The sequence below is a fragment of the Austrofundulus limnaeus genome, unplaced genomic scaffold, assembly GCF_001266775.1.
Source record: "Austrofundulus limnaeus strain Quisiro unplaced genomic scaffold, Austrofundulus_limnaeus-1.0 Scaffold0, whole genome shotgun sequence".
Classification (NCBI taxonomy): Eukaryota; Metazoa; Chordata; class Actinopteri; order Cyprinodontiformes; family Rivulidae; genus Austrofundulus; species Austrofundulus limnaeus.
This window is the reverse complement of record NW_013952402.1, coordinates 6,626,456-6,644,582: the sequence shown is the minus strand read 5'-3', so window position 1 is coordinate 6,644,582 and position 18,127 is coordinate 6,626,456. Positions and strand designations below refer to the sequence as shown.

The 18,127-nt window shown below is 39.6% G+C and overlaps 1 protein-coding gene across 1 annotated transcript in view; it reads right to left on the bottom strand.

Annotated features, from left to right (window-relative positions):
• Positions 1–2,362: 2,362 nt before the first annotated feature.
• Positions 2,363–18,127, bottom strand: part of htra1a (HtrA serine peptidase 1a) — a 27,371-nt gene continuing 11,606 nt past the window's right edge. The window contains exons 4-9 of the mRNA XM_014034747.1: positions 8,265–8,459; positions 8,150–8,182; positions 7,941–8,055; positions 5,478–5,535; positions 5,224–5,319; positions 2,363–3,147 (exon numbers count right to left, since the gene is read on the bottom strand). Coding sequence (XP_013890201.1) covers positions 2,979–3,147; positions 5,224–5,319; positions 5,478–5,535; positions 7,941–8,055; positions 8,150–8,182; positions 8,265–8,459 — 666 coding nt within the window. The 3' untranslated portion in view covers positions 2,363–2,978. The remainder of the gene's footprint in view (positions 3,148–5,223; positions 5,320–5,477; positions 5,536–7,940; positions 8,056–8,149; positions 8,183–8,264; positions 8,460–18,127) is intronic.

Below are 18,127 nucleotides of genomic sequence, written 5' to 3'. Positions count from 1 at the left end.
AAAATGTTGAATTATCATTGAATTAACTGCTCAATTGCCTTTATTGTACTTCTACCCCAAAAAACAAGCATTTTAGCAGTACTGCCCTTGGGGTGTAAATGATGTAAAATAAATAAGTAAATTCTGGGTTTTCAGGATAAATGGTCATGAATGGAACAACACCAAAATTACCATTATTCCAGACAGAGATCCCAACAGCTCATTCAGATCACAGARGTCCTCTGAAAATTCTTGGTTTATGGTCAGAAACAATGTAATACATGTTGCTTCCTATAAAGCCCCTTTAAAATGCTTTTTAGGTGTTTGTAAGTTTTTCTTTTCCACAGGGTTCGTTTTGTTGTCAGGTTTCCTTTGCTCTGTCCTGTTTCTGTTTTTCAGAAGCATCATGACTTGACATGTAACCAAAGGTGTCTTCATTGCTTCAGTTTCAGTCATCCCTGTGCAACATTTGGACTAACATAACATTACATTCAGTCAGTGTTAAACATACAAAGTTTTGACATTTGGATGCATTTGGACTCAAAGAGAAACTGTCAGTCCACATCTTGGCCCAGGGGTGGTGATGTAATGCAGCCATGCCCTGCGTGACTGACTGTTTAGAAGTCTGGATGTGGCAGTCTGGCTGTCCTGTCTGCATGAACAGGCAAATTTTACAACTGACTCCAATGGTCTGTGTGCATGCTGTCATCTCTGATCATGTTACARTCTTTGATTAAACAGCTCAGGAATCTGCGCCATAGTGAAATAAAACAGAACCTTTCAGTTAAAAACTGGCTCAAACTCATTGAGACAAAGCTTCATAAATTACAGGATGCAACTCTAACAGAAAACCAGGAGGTGGCAGTAATTCTTACATCCCTCTGTACTTTTACGACTTCTTTTTTTCTTTTACCTTTGTTTCCAAAGTATTTCAATCYATCAACCAGGTCCTCATTGTTTAATAAAAATGAAGTAGAATGAGTCAAATTGTTATCAAATCCAGTAAATTCCATTAGTCGTGCAACTTGGCGTCTGGAGGTCAATGGCAAACTCTGCTCTGCAATAAAGTTTTGGTGTGGTGCATGGAAATGGAAAACTGAAAGTAAGCCATAGACTGGTCTGCAAGTCAAATGTGAATGCTGGGAAGGCAACCACTGAATAATCCACCAATATATATATATATATATATATTCCTGATTTTACAGCCAAGGGATGTTTAAGTAGCTGAGGTTAGATTTACAGTCAAACAGCACAAAATACAGTAAATCTGAGCCATGTTTGGTTAAAATAAAGAAAAACCAAATCTTCTGTGTGGTTTAACAGATTTCACATTTACTCAAAAATATTCAAGGAGCTGTTCTTTTTTTTTTATTTGCCCTGGTCTCTGTAAATCTCATAAGATCTACTTTATCGTTATTCCAACATTTATGTGGTAAACAAATCTCTCACCAATATTGAGCATGTATATACAAACCCCACATCTGCAACCACTGCATTGTGGGTCAGATCTTCGCTTGGCTCACACTCTTTGTCTCTGAGGTCAGCCTGCTCAGCCCCCCGGCCCAAGAATCACACCAGACCACGCTATCAAGCCCATATGAAGGCAATAAAAACAAATTCAATCCAGATTTCAGTTGGCTTCGAGTCCCTTTTCTGTGTATGCATTAGCACGAGCCAAAGACACACAAACTCTGCACACACGCACAAAGAAAATATTGACACATCAACCGAGGTACAGATGTATGGAAGTCTATCCCTGCAACTATGGAAAAAAAGTGTCAAACACCTTTTCACTAAGGGCCACATGAGCATTACGGTGGCCCACAAATGACTTTCTTGTGAACTTTGTGGTTTCATGTTTAATTTCAACAAAACAGGAACCATGTTCCTCAACTCATTGCTATGGCTGAGCACTGCCAACAAACAATAACTGAGCTCTACATGGTATTTTGTGCATTGAAACGGATTTCTAACATGTCCTCTCATAAACATAGAAAATTACTACGTGTACAACTGACTAAATGCGAAATAAGAGGTGTATATGTTTACTTTGTTACAGTACTTAAGTAATTTTTTGAGGATTTGTAATTTTACTAAGTATTGTTTGTAAACATAACTTTTGCTTTTATTTGGTTGTATTCAAAACATAAAAATCATACTTCTACTCCTTTATTTTAAAACTTAAAACATTTTTACACATTACAAATTTAAATATGACTGGAACACATCATGAAAAGTTGTTTATGTGCTTTTGAAAAATGAAGTGTTGAACTTACTCAACCAAATTATGTCAACTAGTTCCGCTAAACCAAGTTGAGTAAATGTAAGGCAATTTATCCATTTTATAATTTCTAATTTTCAGTAGGTATTTCATTAATATGCATTGGTTTATTTTTTTATTTTGGCAAAAGTGAGCTACCACAAGAGAACAAAAAACAGAGAAATGAGATGAAAATAATAGGACATGGGTAGCATATTAATGTGAAAAATGTAAGTAACCCCTTTATTTTTTGTCCCAGTACATACCACGTAATTACAAAAAAAATTCTACAGTACTTTTAAAAAAAAATGAACCTAGGAAACAACAAATACAATACAAAACAATCAGATTTTCTCAGAGTATCTAAATGGCTTACAAAGCTGAAGGCCTGACTGAGCCCAAGTCCCTGCTTTGTTTTTGTCCTTTTTGAGCAACAACAAAGCAGGGGAATAATAATAAAAAAATCAATAAAATATATATATATATTTTAATGTTTGTGAGCAAACAGTAGTAGCGTTGATAAAAGCATTAAGGACTAAAAGTGAAAACAAAGCACAGCAATGCTTTCAGAGCACCTGTAGTCGTTTGTTTCAAGACAAAGCCAGAATTTTCCTGGATGTGTGGCTTCTCTGGGCTTTCAGCCACAGAAGGGAAGGCGTGTCAGTCGAAGCTCCGCCTCCCACATAAGGTCCACTGGTGATGAGTTCAACCTAACTCCTGCGGTGCAATTCAAAACAAGTCATGGATCAACCTCCATTGGAACAACAGTGAGGATGGCGTCCTCGTTGCCACGTCGAACAACAACTTTCAAAGTGTCATCTTTTTTAATGGCGGCGCTGACGTCAGTCGCTGTCGAAATCCGATGGCCGTTGATGGATATGATGACATCATGCTCCTTAAGGCCAGCACTGAAGAAAAGAAGAAAAGATGAATTATTAAGGACACTGCAAGTTGCTTAGAACAGCAGATCCTTTTTGATTTATAGGCCTGATTGTTTTAGTTGAGTGATGGTTTTGGCGCAGTTTTAGCCACGCCAAAGTATCATTTTACTTTTAACCTCATTTTTTTTTTTCTTTAAGCCACAGACTTTCCTCTCCATTGCCACATCCTCCAGTTTTTACTGAAGCACCAAGGGATTCCCAGCACAACTATGAGATATCTATCTCGTAAGTCCTGGGGCTGCCTCAAGGCCATACTGGAGGGACATGTCTGCAACGCCTCCCCTGGGAGGGATCTGAACCATCCCAACTGTTCGATTCAACAGTAACCTCCTCCCTACATTTTTCAGCTGGCAATTCATTTGTATTAAAAAAGTCTATGTTGCACATTTATTTAACATTCCTTTTTAAAATATTTTATGTTTTTAAGAAATTGGTTAAGGAAATATCTTAAAGGGGCAATATTATGTAAAATCAACTTTTTTGAGTTTTATATCATGTTATAATGTTATACTCTCAAAAAAAAACATGCCCAAAGCCTTGCTTTGACTCATTCATGCATGTTTGAGAAATCCTGCAGTGTTTTTAGGCAGCCATGCTGAGGAGCAAAACGACAGGTGGGGACCAGAAACGCCTTTTGGTAACAGAAACGCCCCTGGGACGTGTCTTTAAGCTGAGTTTCCTCATGGCGGAGCGTCCCCCCCCCACACACACACACACACCCCGCCCATTACTCCTGCAGGTTCTCGGGTGAAAGTGAAACTTAACTGTCTGCTGAGCTCTCAACATTAGTTCTCACTCAGTGAAGCTCTTTACAGATTCAAAATACCTTTGAGGAAATGTATTTTCAGATGACAAGTAAACTGCACCATGGCAGGTCCCCGGCACTAAATGGGACGGGACAGAAGTGGAAGGCGGCTCTTAAAGAGACAGAAGCCAATTTCAAGGCGTTTAGAAGAGGAAGTGATGAGAAGATAAGTTTATTTTCTATTTAAACATAAAAACAGCATTTTAATAACAGCTAAAGATGACATAGACACTTTATTATGGTATAGTATTTAAATGTATGCCTGAGAAACACATAATATTGCCCCTTTCAGTAAACTACGGCTTGTAAAAGGCTTAAATCTCATTCTATCGATCACTTTTCCGACCACGGCCTCAGATTTGGAGTTGCTGATCCTCATTTAAATAAATAAAGTAACACGTTGGCTAAACGTATTGCCATGATAAAAAACAGATCAGCGGCGATAATAAAACTGACTTTAAACATAGCCCCTTAATTACAACCACATGAAAACACCACACATTCATTTCTACAACGTCCAATAATACAACAGTAATCATGAAACGCTCCCATTAATCACAGCTGCTCGAACACCCTCAGCACAGCAAATGTCTGCCTCCCTGCATTCACGGTAAAGATTTCCAAAAAGCCATAAAACAACACAACACGAATCATGATCAAAAGCCACCCCCATCCCCTAAAAAAGATGGAGCCAAGAAAAGAACACAGAATATTAAAGGGAACCACAGAAATGTTGTGCAGAAAGCTTCATGAGTTAAGTGGTGAGTAATCTCTGATGAGGCCTTGTAGGAAAGAGACAAAGTGAGCAGGCGCAGGAAACCGCAGCGCAGCCAGTCACCTCCCTGCATGAGGTTTGAAGGAAACGGCTGACCTCAGCGTCTCCCGCGCTCCACTCCTCTGGAGCTGTGATGGTGGCTGATGCCATTGTGGGAGGAATGGGATATTTTAGAACAACAGCACTTCAGGCATGCTGACGTTGGCCATCCATTTACATCCTAGTCGGTCAGTTGGGTGGGTGGGAGGCTACACGTGTGAGWGCATACTTGAAAGTTAAACTAGAGTAATAAAATTAAGCGAGGAAATGAAATATCTATGTCTATTTATGTGGCAGGTGGCAGAAAGGGGGTGCAAGGAAAGGGACACAATTACTGGTTGATTTAAGTTTGTGGTTCTCATTTACCAAAAACTCATAAAATGTAAGCCTAGAGCGATTCATATGAGCACAATGGCTTTCTTACATTGCAGCTGGTGTCTTTGCTATAACTTCCATAACATACGCTCCCGAGGTGATGTCTGGGAAGTCACGATGTCGAGTCTTCAGCTCTTTTGCCAAACTGGAAGGTGAAAAGAGGGTTAAACAAAACTCATCAATCATTTAAAGTTCCCCAAAAGAGATCACATAAATGACATTTTCTGGTGTTCAAGCATAACAAATTTATTTATTTATTTATACACATACATGCACAGCTGGCAAAGGTATGAAGCAACTTACACCGGAGTGAGAGTCATCATTCTCACACCAATATATTTCTTCTTTGAGTCTGTTCTCCCTAAAAAGGAGCAACACAGAAGGTTAGCAGCAAATATCAGCCACCAGAGTCATTACTTATCTTACATAACACAACACCATGTTTTCATCTGAACACACACACACACAGTCACGTACACATACAGACTGTTTTTGGTCTGCACAAGCTGGTTTCATAATCAAAATGTGGCTGCTTTCACAGTGAAGAAAGCTTTACATTCAGACACATACTAATAGGTCATGGAGGTCATCCTGAGTTTGTCATCCAGTGTGAAATGAAGTTTTAATGTTTTGTAGTAAGAATCTGCAAAGATGACTTAAGACTGTTTAAAGGGATCCATGATAGTTTTAACATTAGACTTTATTAAATAAACATATATTTTTAACTGTAAAATAAAGACTGTAAAAATACTGTAGGATGTTCAGTTTTTATCATTTTTAAACTAAAAGTTTAAAAATATATTACACGGAGGGGGCCATTTTATTTACACTCAAAGCATTCTGGGTAAATGATGACGTGGATAGGTCATCGGTGCGAGGCTGCTAGCGACCTATATCCACCCTAAAGTTTATTATTGGACAATATCTGACGATTGGCTCTTTTAAATGAAACCAGAGAGCGTTGACAGAGAGAAGAAGGTAGAAATGACTCAGCCTGTAACTGAAAATATAGATGGAGGACAACAGAGTTGCTTCATGGAAGAAGAACCTCAGCTTAGCCTGTTAGCTTTAGCGTTATCCCCGACACTATCACCATATGTATTAGCTCAGCGCTACAAATTCTCCTCGTCACTGAGGTCCTCCATGCACATGACAGAGAGGGGAACGTAAAAATGACTCAGCCTGCAACTGAAAATATGGATGGAGGACCTCAGTTTAGCTTGTTTGTCGTGCTAGCACCGAGTTAATACATATAATGGTGCGTTCACACCGAACGCGATTTCAGCTTCAAAATCTCAGCCAACGCTGAAGTTTGAAGCTTGTGCACTTTGAGGTCAGACGCAGGACAGCTGCGCTGCACGGCGACAGCCGCCCCGCCCCTCCCTCCTCTGTCGGGCTCTGTTTAATGTCGGACGAGGAAGTGGCTTTGCTTTATTTACAGAGAGCAAGAGCATGTCACGTTCATCAGATAATTAATTCACCAGATAATTCAGAGTAGAGGCTCACAGCTCGCTTTCAGGACTACTTTTCCAGTCTGATGAGTCGCTGCCACGCATTGGAGCGGATCAGGACACGACTGCAGGCACTCATTTCAGCTAAAGAGCTCCGCTCCGTCTGTTTCAGGTTAGTGGACATCATTCAGTAAACTGTCCCGTCGGGAAATATGTCGCTACCTCACACAGTGGAGTCTCTCTGATTGGTTGACGCGGCGCGTCGAGCTGCAAAAGTTCAGATTTTCTAACTTCAGCGATTTGTGCCTCAGCGCGTCGAACGCTCAGATCGTTCAAATCGTTCAAATCGCGCTGCTCTAATCGCGCTTGAGGCGCCGCAGAACTTCCCGACGTTGCTTGAAGCGCGTCCACCATAGACTTTGTATGTAAACCTGCTGCTCCTGACGCTGAAATCGCGTTCGGTGTGAACGCACCATAAGGCAATATAGCATCAGCGCTAGCGCAAAGACCAACAGGCTAAGCTGAGGTTCTTCCATGAAGCAGCTCTGTTGTCCTCCATCTATATTTTCAGTTACAGGCTGAGTCATTTCTACCTTCTCCTCTCTGTCAACGCTCTCTGGTTTCATTTAAAGAGTCAATCGTCAGATATTGTCCAAGATTAACCTTCAGGGTGGATATAGTTCGCTCACACCAAGGACCTATCCAGGTCATCATTTACCCAGAATGCTTTGTGTGTAAATAAAATGGCTCCATCCATGTTAAATTATATTTTAAAAAATTATAAAAACTAAACAGCCAACAGTATTTTTACATTCTTTATTTTACAGTTAAAATATACGTTTATCAAATAAAGTTTAATGTTACAACTAATCAGGGATCCCTTTAAATAACAAAAACAACACTGTTTTAAGTTTGTGTTACATACATTCTTAATCATCCAAGACATGGCAGTGTTAAGTTAATAAGTAGATGGCAACTGGACAACTCTTGCTTTGTAAATATGTTTGACCTTTCATCCAAAAGGCTTCCTGAGTTTCATCGAATCCTAACAAAGGAAGCCTTTTGGATGAAATGTGAAGTTTTCAACTGAAGTCCAGATGCCTTCTATTTAACTGCCTAAGATAAACTTACCAAATGATGTAAACTCACAATATGTGACTCTACAAACATGACATGTCACACCTGAAACCTAAAATGTAGTAAAACTGTCTAAAGGTGCAGTAAATTTGATCTCCTCTGTTAAGTCTCAGCCCAACTCTTCTTCCATCGAAGAGAAGCAATGAAAATGTGAAAAGTTGTCATGAAGACCACCTACCTCTGGACTGTCTGTCATATGACTCAGCTAAAAACTGTCTAATTTTGTCTGAGGGGATGGCAAATGAAATTCCCGCTGTCACTTTCAACGTATTGATCCCGATCACTTCGCCATCCTTTGGAAAAATGAAGAAAAAAACAATCAAACTTCGGTTCTATATCAAGAGGATAAAATAGTGTTTTTCCACTGAAAATAAAAAAGAAGCTTACCAGATTAACTAGAGGCCCTCCAGAGTTGCCATACTGTGAACCAAAATAACACCTCACTTATTATATTTGTTAAAAGGACAAAATGATCAATTACAATGCGCCATTTTAAATTTACATTGATAATGGCATCAGTCTGAATGTAGTCCATGTCAGAGTTGCGAAGGCCAAGCTCTCTGCCGCCTCTCTGAGTGGTGCTGACGATGCCGGTAGTTACGGTGTTCTGGAGGGAAAACGGGCTGCCGATAGCAACCACAAACTCCCCTGGTCTCAGGTCTGAGGAATGACCCAGCAACAACACTGGAAGTTTGTTCTGCGAGAAGGAAAAAACAGAAAGACAACATTATTTCTTTGTGAAAACAATGTTTCTTGGCAATAAGGTGTAGTGAATGATCATAAAAAATAACCTTATCATCTGCCACTGATTTGGTGGTAAATCTATGCTGTGTTTGTAATGTCACTGGGCGTATGTCTTTTGGTTTAGATAAGTCAATGACTCAGAAATGACACATTGACCACTTCTTCCTCGTTTATACTAGAGCCAGCAAAAATCTCAAGTGATACATTTCTGGCATCAATGGAATATATATATCCTCTGGGGGTTGGTGTCAGAGCACTTTTAGCCTCCTTCACAAGTCAGATTTGTTTAGTTTAGTTTGGACAATAAGGACAACACTACAAAGAGTTTCTTCAACATGATCCAAATCTATTCAAACTTCAACATTTATTAGAGGCCCAAGCACTACTGTAGTTTTTCCACATTTTTTGTGTTAGAAGAATATCTGAAAAACTCTTTTGCAAGTGAAGACCAATGTCAAAGTTTAAATATAATACAAAACTTGAATGATCTGTTCAAGCCAAAACCACATTAAATGTTGAACAGTAATTATTTTTAATGGTTTTTAGTTACTGATGCATTGTTAAACCAAATAAACAGAACACAATAAAAAACGACCGGTTCTAAAAGATGATTCTAAGTTTTACTTCAGTCCCTCCAGTGAGCCTCAGACTTCCCATGATCTTGTGTTTTACGAGGGGACACTTTGAATAATTACAGCTGAACCACAATTCTCTAAACAGCAGCCACCCACTGCTGCAGGCCTGTGTTCCCACACGAAACAATCCCTCTCACACCACAGGGAGAAGTGACATTCATGGCAAACAACTCGATACGTAAATAATCAAGATCCTAATGCTTATTTGTTGGACCTAAATCACTGTTCCGCTGACCCCATGTGTGCTCATGGCAAAGTGTAATCCCATCCTCCACAGATGCTGCAAAACTGACTGATTTACAGAAAATAATGACTTCTTTAAGATCTGGTTAGGTCGGCTAAGAGCAATGGAATCAAGATGGTGAGAGTTTTTTTTTTCTTTTTTACAAACAGCCACAAAAGGATACCATTTTCGTGACAGTTTAATTGTCTAACCCAAATTAAGATTTAGTGCTGTGCCAAATTGTGATAAGTCTGTGCACAACAACAAAAAAAGAATTGAACCCTGCCATTGTTCCTCCTGACTGCCCTTAAAGAACTGAGCTATAATTGAAGACCTAGTGTTTCTTGAAGGAATGCATATTGCCCACCACCTTTCATGCCAGTGTTTTAAACTAAAATTGTTTTTATGCTGAGAAAGGATGGGATTATGGCTGTTTCAGTCAAACCTTGAAATTGATGTTACAACCAATCTCATGCGACGTTGAGAGAGTTCACCAGATACAGCAGTTCTCTGAGAATGTTTTGACCCAGGTTGACAACAGTTAGTTGCATCCATCCATCCATCTATCCATCCAACCATCCATCCATCCTCTTCTACTTATTCCGAGTCGGGTCAYGGGGGCAGCAGCTTGAGCAGGGAGGCCCAGACCTCTCTTTCCCCAGCCACCTCTTCTGGAAGAACACCAAGGTGTTTCCGACCCAGTTAAGAAACATAGTCTCTCCAGCGTGTTCTGGGTCTTTCTCAGGGTCTTCTTCCAGTTGGACATGTCTGAAGCACCTCTCTAGGGAGGCGTCAAGAAGGCATCCTTACCAGATACCTGAACCACCTCAACTGTCTCCTCTCCCTAATAACTGAAATTCTCACCCTATCTCTAAGGGAGAGTCCATCTACCCCATGGAGAAAACTCATTTCGACCACCTGCATCTTCAACCTTGTTCTTTTGGTCACCACCCAAAGTTTGTGGCCATTGGTGAGGGTAGGAACATGGATCGAACAAAACAGAGAACTTTGTTTTTCAGCATAGTCTGCTATATTGCAGAAGGCACTGAACTGGACTCCCTCCACCGCCTGGCTGCACCAAGATATTCTGTCCTATAAAGTTATGAAGTGAATTGATGTCAGGGGTCCGACTCACTGCTGACAATGCAAAACAAACTCTTGCACCACTTGTATAGGGACTGAATGACCCGTAACAGTGGACCCATGATACCATACTTGCAGACACCGCAGTCTACCTCGAGGAACACAGTCAAACACCTTCTCCAAGTTCACAAAACACATGTAGACTGTATGGACAAACTCCCATGACCCTTTATAGGCCCTGATGAGGGAAAAGAGATGGTCCGGTTTTCCACAGCCAGGACAGAACCTGAATTGTTCCTCCTGAATCTGAGGTTTAACCATCAATTAGACTCTCTTCTACAACATACCTAAATAAACCTTACCAGGGAGGCTAAGGAGAGTGATGTCCACATAATTGGAAAACATCCTCAGGTCCACCTTTTTGAAGAGGGGAACCACCACCCCTGTCTGCCAAGCAAAAACAATTTCAAGCAAAAATGTTTCACAATATGTAGCACACTGAGGTGGTCTAGCTGCATTAGTGCCAATAGTATGGGCAGCTAACACATTGAGAAAGGCACCATCATTGCAAAAAAGTTGATACAGGTTTTAGAACAACATATGCTCCAATTCAGGCAAGAAGGCCAAGAAGGCCTGTCCTGTTTAATCAAAAATAATACTAAACTCATTACAACAGCATGGCTTCAAAGTAAGAGTTCCGTTGCTGACCTGGCCTGCCTGCAGTCCAGATCATTCACAATGAAAACTTGACACATAACACAAAGAATCTAGAAAAAAGTCATACATCAGACAAGAAAGGGACATTCTCTCAAAAAAAAAAGCCAGCAACTGGTCTCTTTGGTTCTTTAAATTTGTACAGATTCTTATTTTAAACAATTAATGTTTGCTATGTTTTACCTTAAACAAAAGAAAGGTTTCTTGGACCTGCAAATAATTGCATTCTCTTTTACAGAATGTCAAAACGTTGTCGCCATTGGGGTTGTTTAAACCAGGAAGCGTGCATTTCAGACACCTGACACAAGTGCAGCAGTCTGAAAAATCACCCCCCACTTCCCTCCTTCTGAGAGCTTAACCAGATGGCGAAAGGAGGCAAGAAAAACAGCTGAGAGAAAGAGGACGTTAGGTGAATGAAACGATGATTATAATAACAGCCAATCWTGCTGGTTGATACATGGTGACTGGGGCTACTTTGACTTTGGTTAGTACTAAAAGGATGTGAGGTGTTAAATAAATGCTGCGTGTAACACCGAACAGAATCACTCACACAGTCACACTGCATTCTGAAAAGAAAGATGTACAGAGTGCACATAGAGGACAAACCAAACCTATGTGAAAATGCAGAACAAAACACAAAACCTGCAGACTACTCTAAGTAAAAAAAAAATACCTTTGCTTACATATTGCTTGATTTTTTGCAAGTCAGCAATCTGGAACAACTTGTGGAAATTCAGCTCGCCATGTGAGTCTGCACCTCCTGACCACCCAAGTGACTCACGGTGCGATTTCAAACGAAGGTTGATGGTACTTCACTATAGCTGCACTTTAAAAAAAGAGGTAAAGACAGCAATAAAGGCCRCAAACCACAGGGTGAAGACTTTAGGAATGTGAAGAAAATGAGCAACTGGCACTTGAGTTTGGAAAAAATAAGCTGATGGTCTACAAGTACTTTAAGACCCTAAAAAGTTTACTTTTGAAAAACTTATTCCAAAAAAAAACTTAGTTTCTTTGGCAATGGTATGGTTTTAACCAACTTACTGTCACCTTACGCTGAAGGTGAAAGGGTGATAATGTTTTTTTCCACATACCTGCATGTGTGCATTTGCTTGTTGTTTTAGCAAAATATCTCCTAACCAATGAACAGTTCTTCATGAATTTTTAACATAATCACATTCAAGATGGCCGCAACAACAAAGCCATTCAAGGGAACACAAAAATGTCTATAMTAACAAGCTAAAGTTTGAGCTTTAGAGTGAGTTGAGTTTGAGCTACTGAGCTAAAGTTTGGTGGGGTAGTAGCTGACACATCACGTACTCTGAGCCCAACACAWTGGGCAAAGTGCTTGCTTTAAAACTTTATTATTAACTGTTAGCATCAACCAAATACATCTGGCAAGATTTTATTCACGTTAAAAGTTTTGATCCTTTTGCGCCTCATTAAAAAACCATTACACTAACTACTGTTTTATGGCCTGACCAGTTGCAAACTTTCACTCTGCTCAAGCTTAAATCGATTGTGGTTTAATAGTTTTTCTGAAGCTCACACAAGAGCACATAAAGAGAGGAGGAGGAGGAAGAACCAATAGCCTGGGCAAGAACTCACAAAGCAATGTGTGTAAATTAAAACCTGCACACCTGGCACCTTCAGCTTACAGCTAGACCACTTCAAAAATGCATATTAATTTCAGGTTGTATACAAAGTTTAGCTCCAGTTACTTAAAACCTCCTACTTCTTTAAACGACTTTGAAGTAAATAATTCATTTTATAGGTTCTAGCTAAAAAAAAAACATGACTTTAAGGTAGAAGATTTTTACAGCTGACGTTTGAACTTGTGCCCTGAAGGTTGTGCTAATGCAGATGAAAATGTGGCAGGATCCAGCATGCTCCTGCATCAAGTGACAGCACCAGAAGATCAGAAGAGGGGTTGGGAAAGAGAGGACAAAGAGGAAAGTGTGTGCTTACCTTTAAGGAGACTCGCTCATGTCTGCTTGTTTGTGCATGTTTGGTCCAATTACACAAAAATGCTTATGTGTAGGTGAATTAAAAGCTGAGGTCAGCAGTAAAAGTGGATCTTTACTCTGCATAGCAGTTTCTTGTGTTATTGGTTTCCAGACCCTACTGGGTAAAACCATATCCTTGCAGAAACCACCATGGGTTCCATATGTTGGTTGAGAAGGATTTTCTGGTCTTCGTAAGAACAAACATATGTCTGACTTTCTTGTGGGACTGTAGCTGTGTATCAAAGCTCAAGAGGATTCAACGGTGTCTCGTTTCTGGCCAGACACCACAAAACTCTGAACTGCATCTCCTCCCATTACTGCCAGTGGAAGTAAATGGCGTCTGGTGCTTGTTCCTTCAGAGAGAAATCAAGGAGAACAAAAAATGTGCCTTTTTATAAAAACTGATCACCTCAAGACTGACCCAGTGTGCCTTTACACAGGTTCATGACCCTAAGAAGTTTCACTAAATGGATCAGCAAGTTCTTGGGTTCATGAGACAAAAAAGCCRCCCTTCATAATCAGCAGGGTCACCCAAAAACTGTTGTACATCACCACACTGTTTTATGTTGACTGTAGTTAGGATTTGCTCATATTTGAACCCAAACATGGTCAAATTTATTTTCCCAACATCTGTAAAAATGACTTAGCGATTATTTGGTTTATAAGGCTAATGCTAACAGTTAATGCCAATRTTTTAAGCAATAATATTGCACATTGTGTAGGATGTGTTGGAGATCATTTTCAGTTACGACTTCGCCAAATTTTAGCTAATTTTCTCTAAAATTGGCTGAGTTATAGCTATTTTTGTGGCTGTGGCTGCCATCTTGAATTGGGTTGACTCCAAAAGTAAGGATCTAAGGATTATCTTCTGCAACTTAATGAAATTTGTCCCGTGGTTTATGAAATAAAATGGTTAGAGAGACACAAAAACATGCACATATAGACATGGGCAAAAACATTATTGCCTTTTCATCTTTCAGGCAATAATTATGATTGCTGTTGAAAGAAACCTAATGCGTCTATCTACGCAGAAAGAAAAAAGGCAGAAGAAAAAAAAAAGAATTATTACCTCTAACAGAATATTTAATTTAAAGATGTGATTATGAGACCTCTATTTAACTTTTTTAAGAGAAGCTTTGTTGATCAGATGCACAGTAGTCTCAGAGACAGTTTTGTGCAATGGGGGTATTTATGTATATCATTGGTTTTGTAGCTGTGGYTTTTACTTATTTTACTTATAAAAATGTATAGTTGCAGCACCGCATTCTTTCTTAGTGAACAAGGGACCTCAAACTGTTGCAAAACTCTGCTTTCATGCATAGCTCAGAGAGTCATTGTCTGCTACACTGAAAAGAAATTGGGCAAAGCTGCAGTTTGTCCAGCAAAAWATCAGTTCTGGAAAAAACAGAAAGTAGGCCAAGTGTATGACCAAGCAGAATAGATTGGTGTTTTTTTTTTTCTTTTTAGGGAAGAGCTGGGGAATAATTTCTCAACTAATTGCATCAACTAACCTGGGAACCATTTTGGTTACAGAAATTAAACAGAAAGAAATGGTCACGAGGGCTGGAGGAAGGGATTTATTTTCGTTTCCTGCCTCTATTAGTGTCTTTGAAGTGGCAGCAGAATGTAAATGTCCCTACAGTGACTTGAGCATGAATATGCACACACACACACACCCACACACACATACATTGTGATTTAAAACCTGATTGCAAACTCACATTGGTCCCTCACAACTTCAAGGGACTGCGGATGAAACATCTCCTGCGGAAACATTTACTCGCTGTTGCTGATAAACAGAACGATAAATGCAAGACCACATGGCTGCATGGAGACAYGTTTCTCCTCTGTCTTCTCTGTACATAAACACAGACAGACACACACACACACTGTACATATTCCAATAACAGCCCGACTCCATCCAGCACAAGGCAAAGTTCCCAGAGAGAGCGCTTTGGAGACTTTTAATACGAGGTGATGGGCAATACACAAAGTACTATTGTTTCAGAGGAATAGACTTAGAAACATGAGGCCAGTTTTCCTGCCACAATGCAGCAAAAATACAAATCTGGTTTTGGTATAAACGTTAAGGTAATGACTCATTTACTGGTGCTCCATCCAACAGTTGCGAAAAGTCCTTTTTTTGGTTTACATAGTTACACTGCTTCTTTTGAAAGATATGCCATCTTTTATTGTGACAGAACATAACATTTGGTGTGTTTGGTTRAAGGGTGGCAATGGTGGCTCAGTTGGTAAAGCTGTTGCCTCTCAGCAAGAAGGTTGCTGGCTCAAAATCTGGCCAGGGATCCTTCTGGGTAGAGTTTGCATGCCTTCTCTGTGCATGCGTGGGTTTCCTCCAGGTACTCTGGTCTCCTCCCACAGACCAAAATCATGAAAATTAGGCTAATTAATAATTTTTAAATTGTCCCTAGGTTTGAGAGAAAGGGTGAAYGGTTGTTTGTCTATGTAGCCCTGTGATGAACTTGCAACCTGTTCAGGGTGTACCCCACCCCTCACACAGTGAATGCTGGATATGGGCACCATTGACACCCCCCTCCCCGTGACCCTGAAAGGAAGAATCGCATAAAAGACGATGGATGGATAAATATGTTGTTAAAGCGATGCAACATTCACAGTTATGAAATATATTTGATTTTAGGCTCAAACATACTAAAACGGTGATTTTCAAACCACAAGCGGCAGAGACTTGCAGTCTTAGMGGTTGCTAATTGACGCCTGCTAGCAAGCTAACTACTTACACTTGTTTTAACTTTAACAATTTAGTTCATTTATTCTTCCATAAATTTCASCAAAGTTTGTCTGTGCTCAGCGTTGGCACGGTTTTTCAGGAAAAAATACTTTTTTTTCCATTTTKAAATGAAATGACAAATTCCTTATCCTGAATATTCTCAGTTGGGAAGTTGTTCCAAGAAATTCAAGTCTGTGACAGTCAAGGTCAGTCAAACATAAAAAAATCTTTCCCCAGTCAGCTGGTTTTCAAATCAAAAGGACATCCTTCCAGGTAAACGTGAACACATATATCGTTAGGATGGGCCAGAGCTCAAACTCTTTTTATCACTAATGAGTTTTCGCCACATCAAACTCTTAAACTCTAGTTGCTCCAATTGGTCCATTAGCTCACACAATCCTTTAGACATATGGATCCACTTTCCAGGCCACATCTTCCTCTTCTTCTCTGTCTTGCAGTCCCCGCACCCCCCACTCCAAACACTCCCTGCACAGGAACAAGTGAGTGGAACACTCCCCCCCCTCCTTCACTTTGAATTTCCAGCTGCAGCAGACAGACTAATGTGTTCCCCAGAGTTGAGGGGTAGACCACAGCCTCTAGAGCAGACTGGGCCTCGCTAACCAATTAACTCATTTCACACAGAAACGCAAACAAAAWGAAGAAATAAACACTAAAACCTATGTTTTATTGATTATCTTTAGCTGCTTGTTAATTACAATGCATAAGAATTCTAAATGGAGAGGGGCAGCAAAACTGAATGAAAGCTGAGGATAGACTAAATATTTTAAGCATGGTAATTTTGACACTGAATCATCCAAGTTATGCTTCTGACAGAAGCAAAAGTTGGTCTAAAAAGGGTTTTAAACKATTCTGAGAAGCTCCTCTTTGTTTCCCTTTGTGTTAACCCTGCAGGCACTCCAGTTAAACGTAGCTCATGGAACTGTTTAAGTTCATTTAGTTCCTGCTTTAAATAAGACGCTTTCAAAGCATGCATGGAAAGATTTGTGTAACTRCACAGTGATTGGTCAACACTGGGATTTCCTTAGGTATAAACACAAAAGAGGAAATGAAAAAAGCAAACCTAAACTAATTCACATGAACAACAGATTTAAAATGGATTTTTGTTACTAAAAACAACTATAACGCAAAACAAATCTTCCTTTGTAATCTATGTATAGATTCAGTCAACTCAATACTTGTATGACTCATCACCTCAGATGTATTACTCTGTTTTATTTGGAATAAATTGCCCAAACTATGACATATTTTAAATTCACTAACAAAGCTCTGAAGCATTTTCACTCTACTTGAAAATGCAGCAGCGCACTTTGCTGAAGGACAACCTAAAGTGAACACATTTTCAAATTCAACCATTAGTTTTGGATACGTTTATAAATGGATTTTTTTTTTCTTTTCAAGTTCAAAAACACTATTAATCCCAAGGGGAAATTAAATAAAAATTATGATTAAAAAAAGAGGAGTTCAGTTAATGAGACTTGGAGAGAAAAGCTGTCCAAGTTTTAGATCTCGAGCCCGAGTTGATTTTCTGTGGACATCTGTTAACTACACCTTCAGTGAACTCTGCTCGGAGGAGGAATAATTTCACGTTGAAATTCAGAATTATTACTTTTCAGGTAGTGAAATTAAACACTGTGTAGGAATGGGTTTGGATGACTATGTTTATCTTTTAAATGGAAATGACAGCTTTGCTTGGCCACCCGCCCTCTCATTATAACTCACTCATCCTCTAATTTCCCTCGTGTATTAACTCTCACTAGTTCTAGATATCACATTCATGCTTATCTACCCATCATTAGCAGAAACATCACTTCCATCTAAATCAAACTGGACTTTAAACAGAGCTGTGCTTGGGATGACTCTTCGCTACGACCACATCAAATTTTAACTCAACACAAAACTGACTTGTAGCAATTATTGTGTTGGCCAACGTCAATCAGCTGTGGTGGCCATCTTGTACTGGATGACTCCAAAGTTTAATCAGTTTTYGATTAATTTCTGAGTGTTTCATTRAAATCTTTTCRGAGGTTAATGAGCTATTTTGCAGACAAAGTTAACTTGGCAAAGTTTTAAACAGAGATTTTGTGCAATCGCTCAGAGTACATGTTGGGGATCAGTCTCAGCTACTGCCATGCTAATTTTTACATCGATCTTAACTGAAGTATAGGTTTGTGTGTGTGTGTGTGTGTGTGTGTG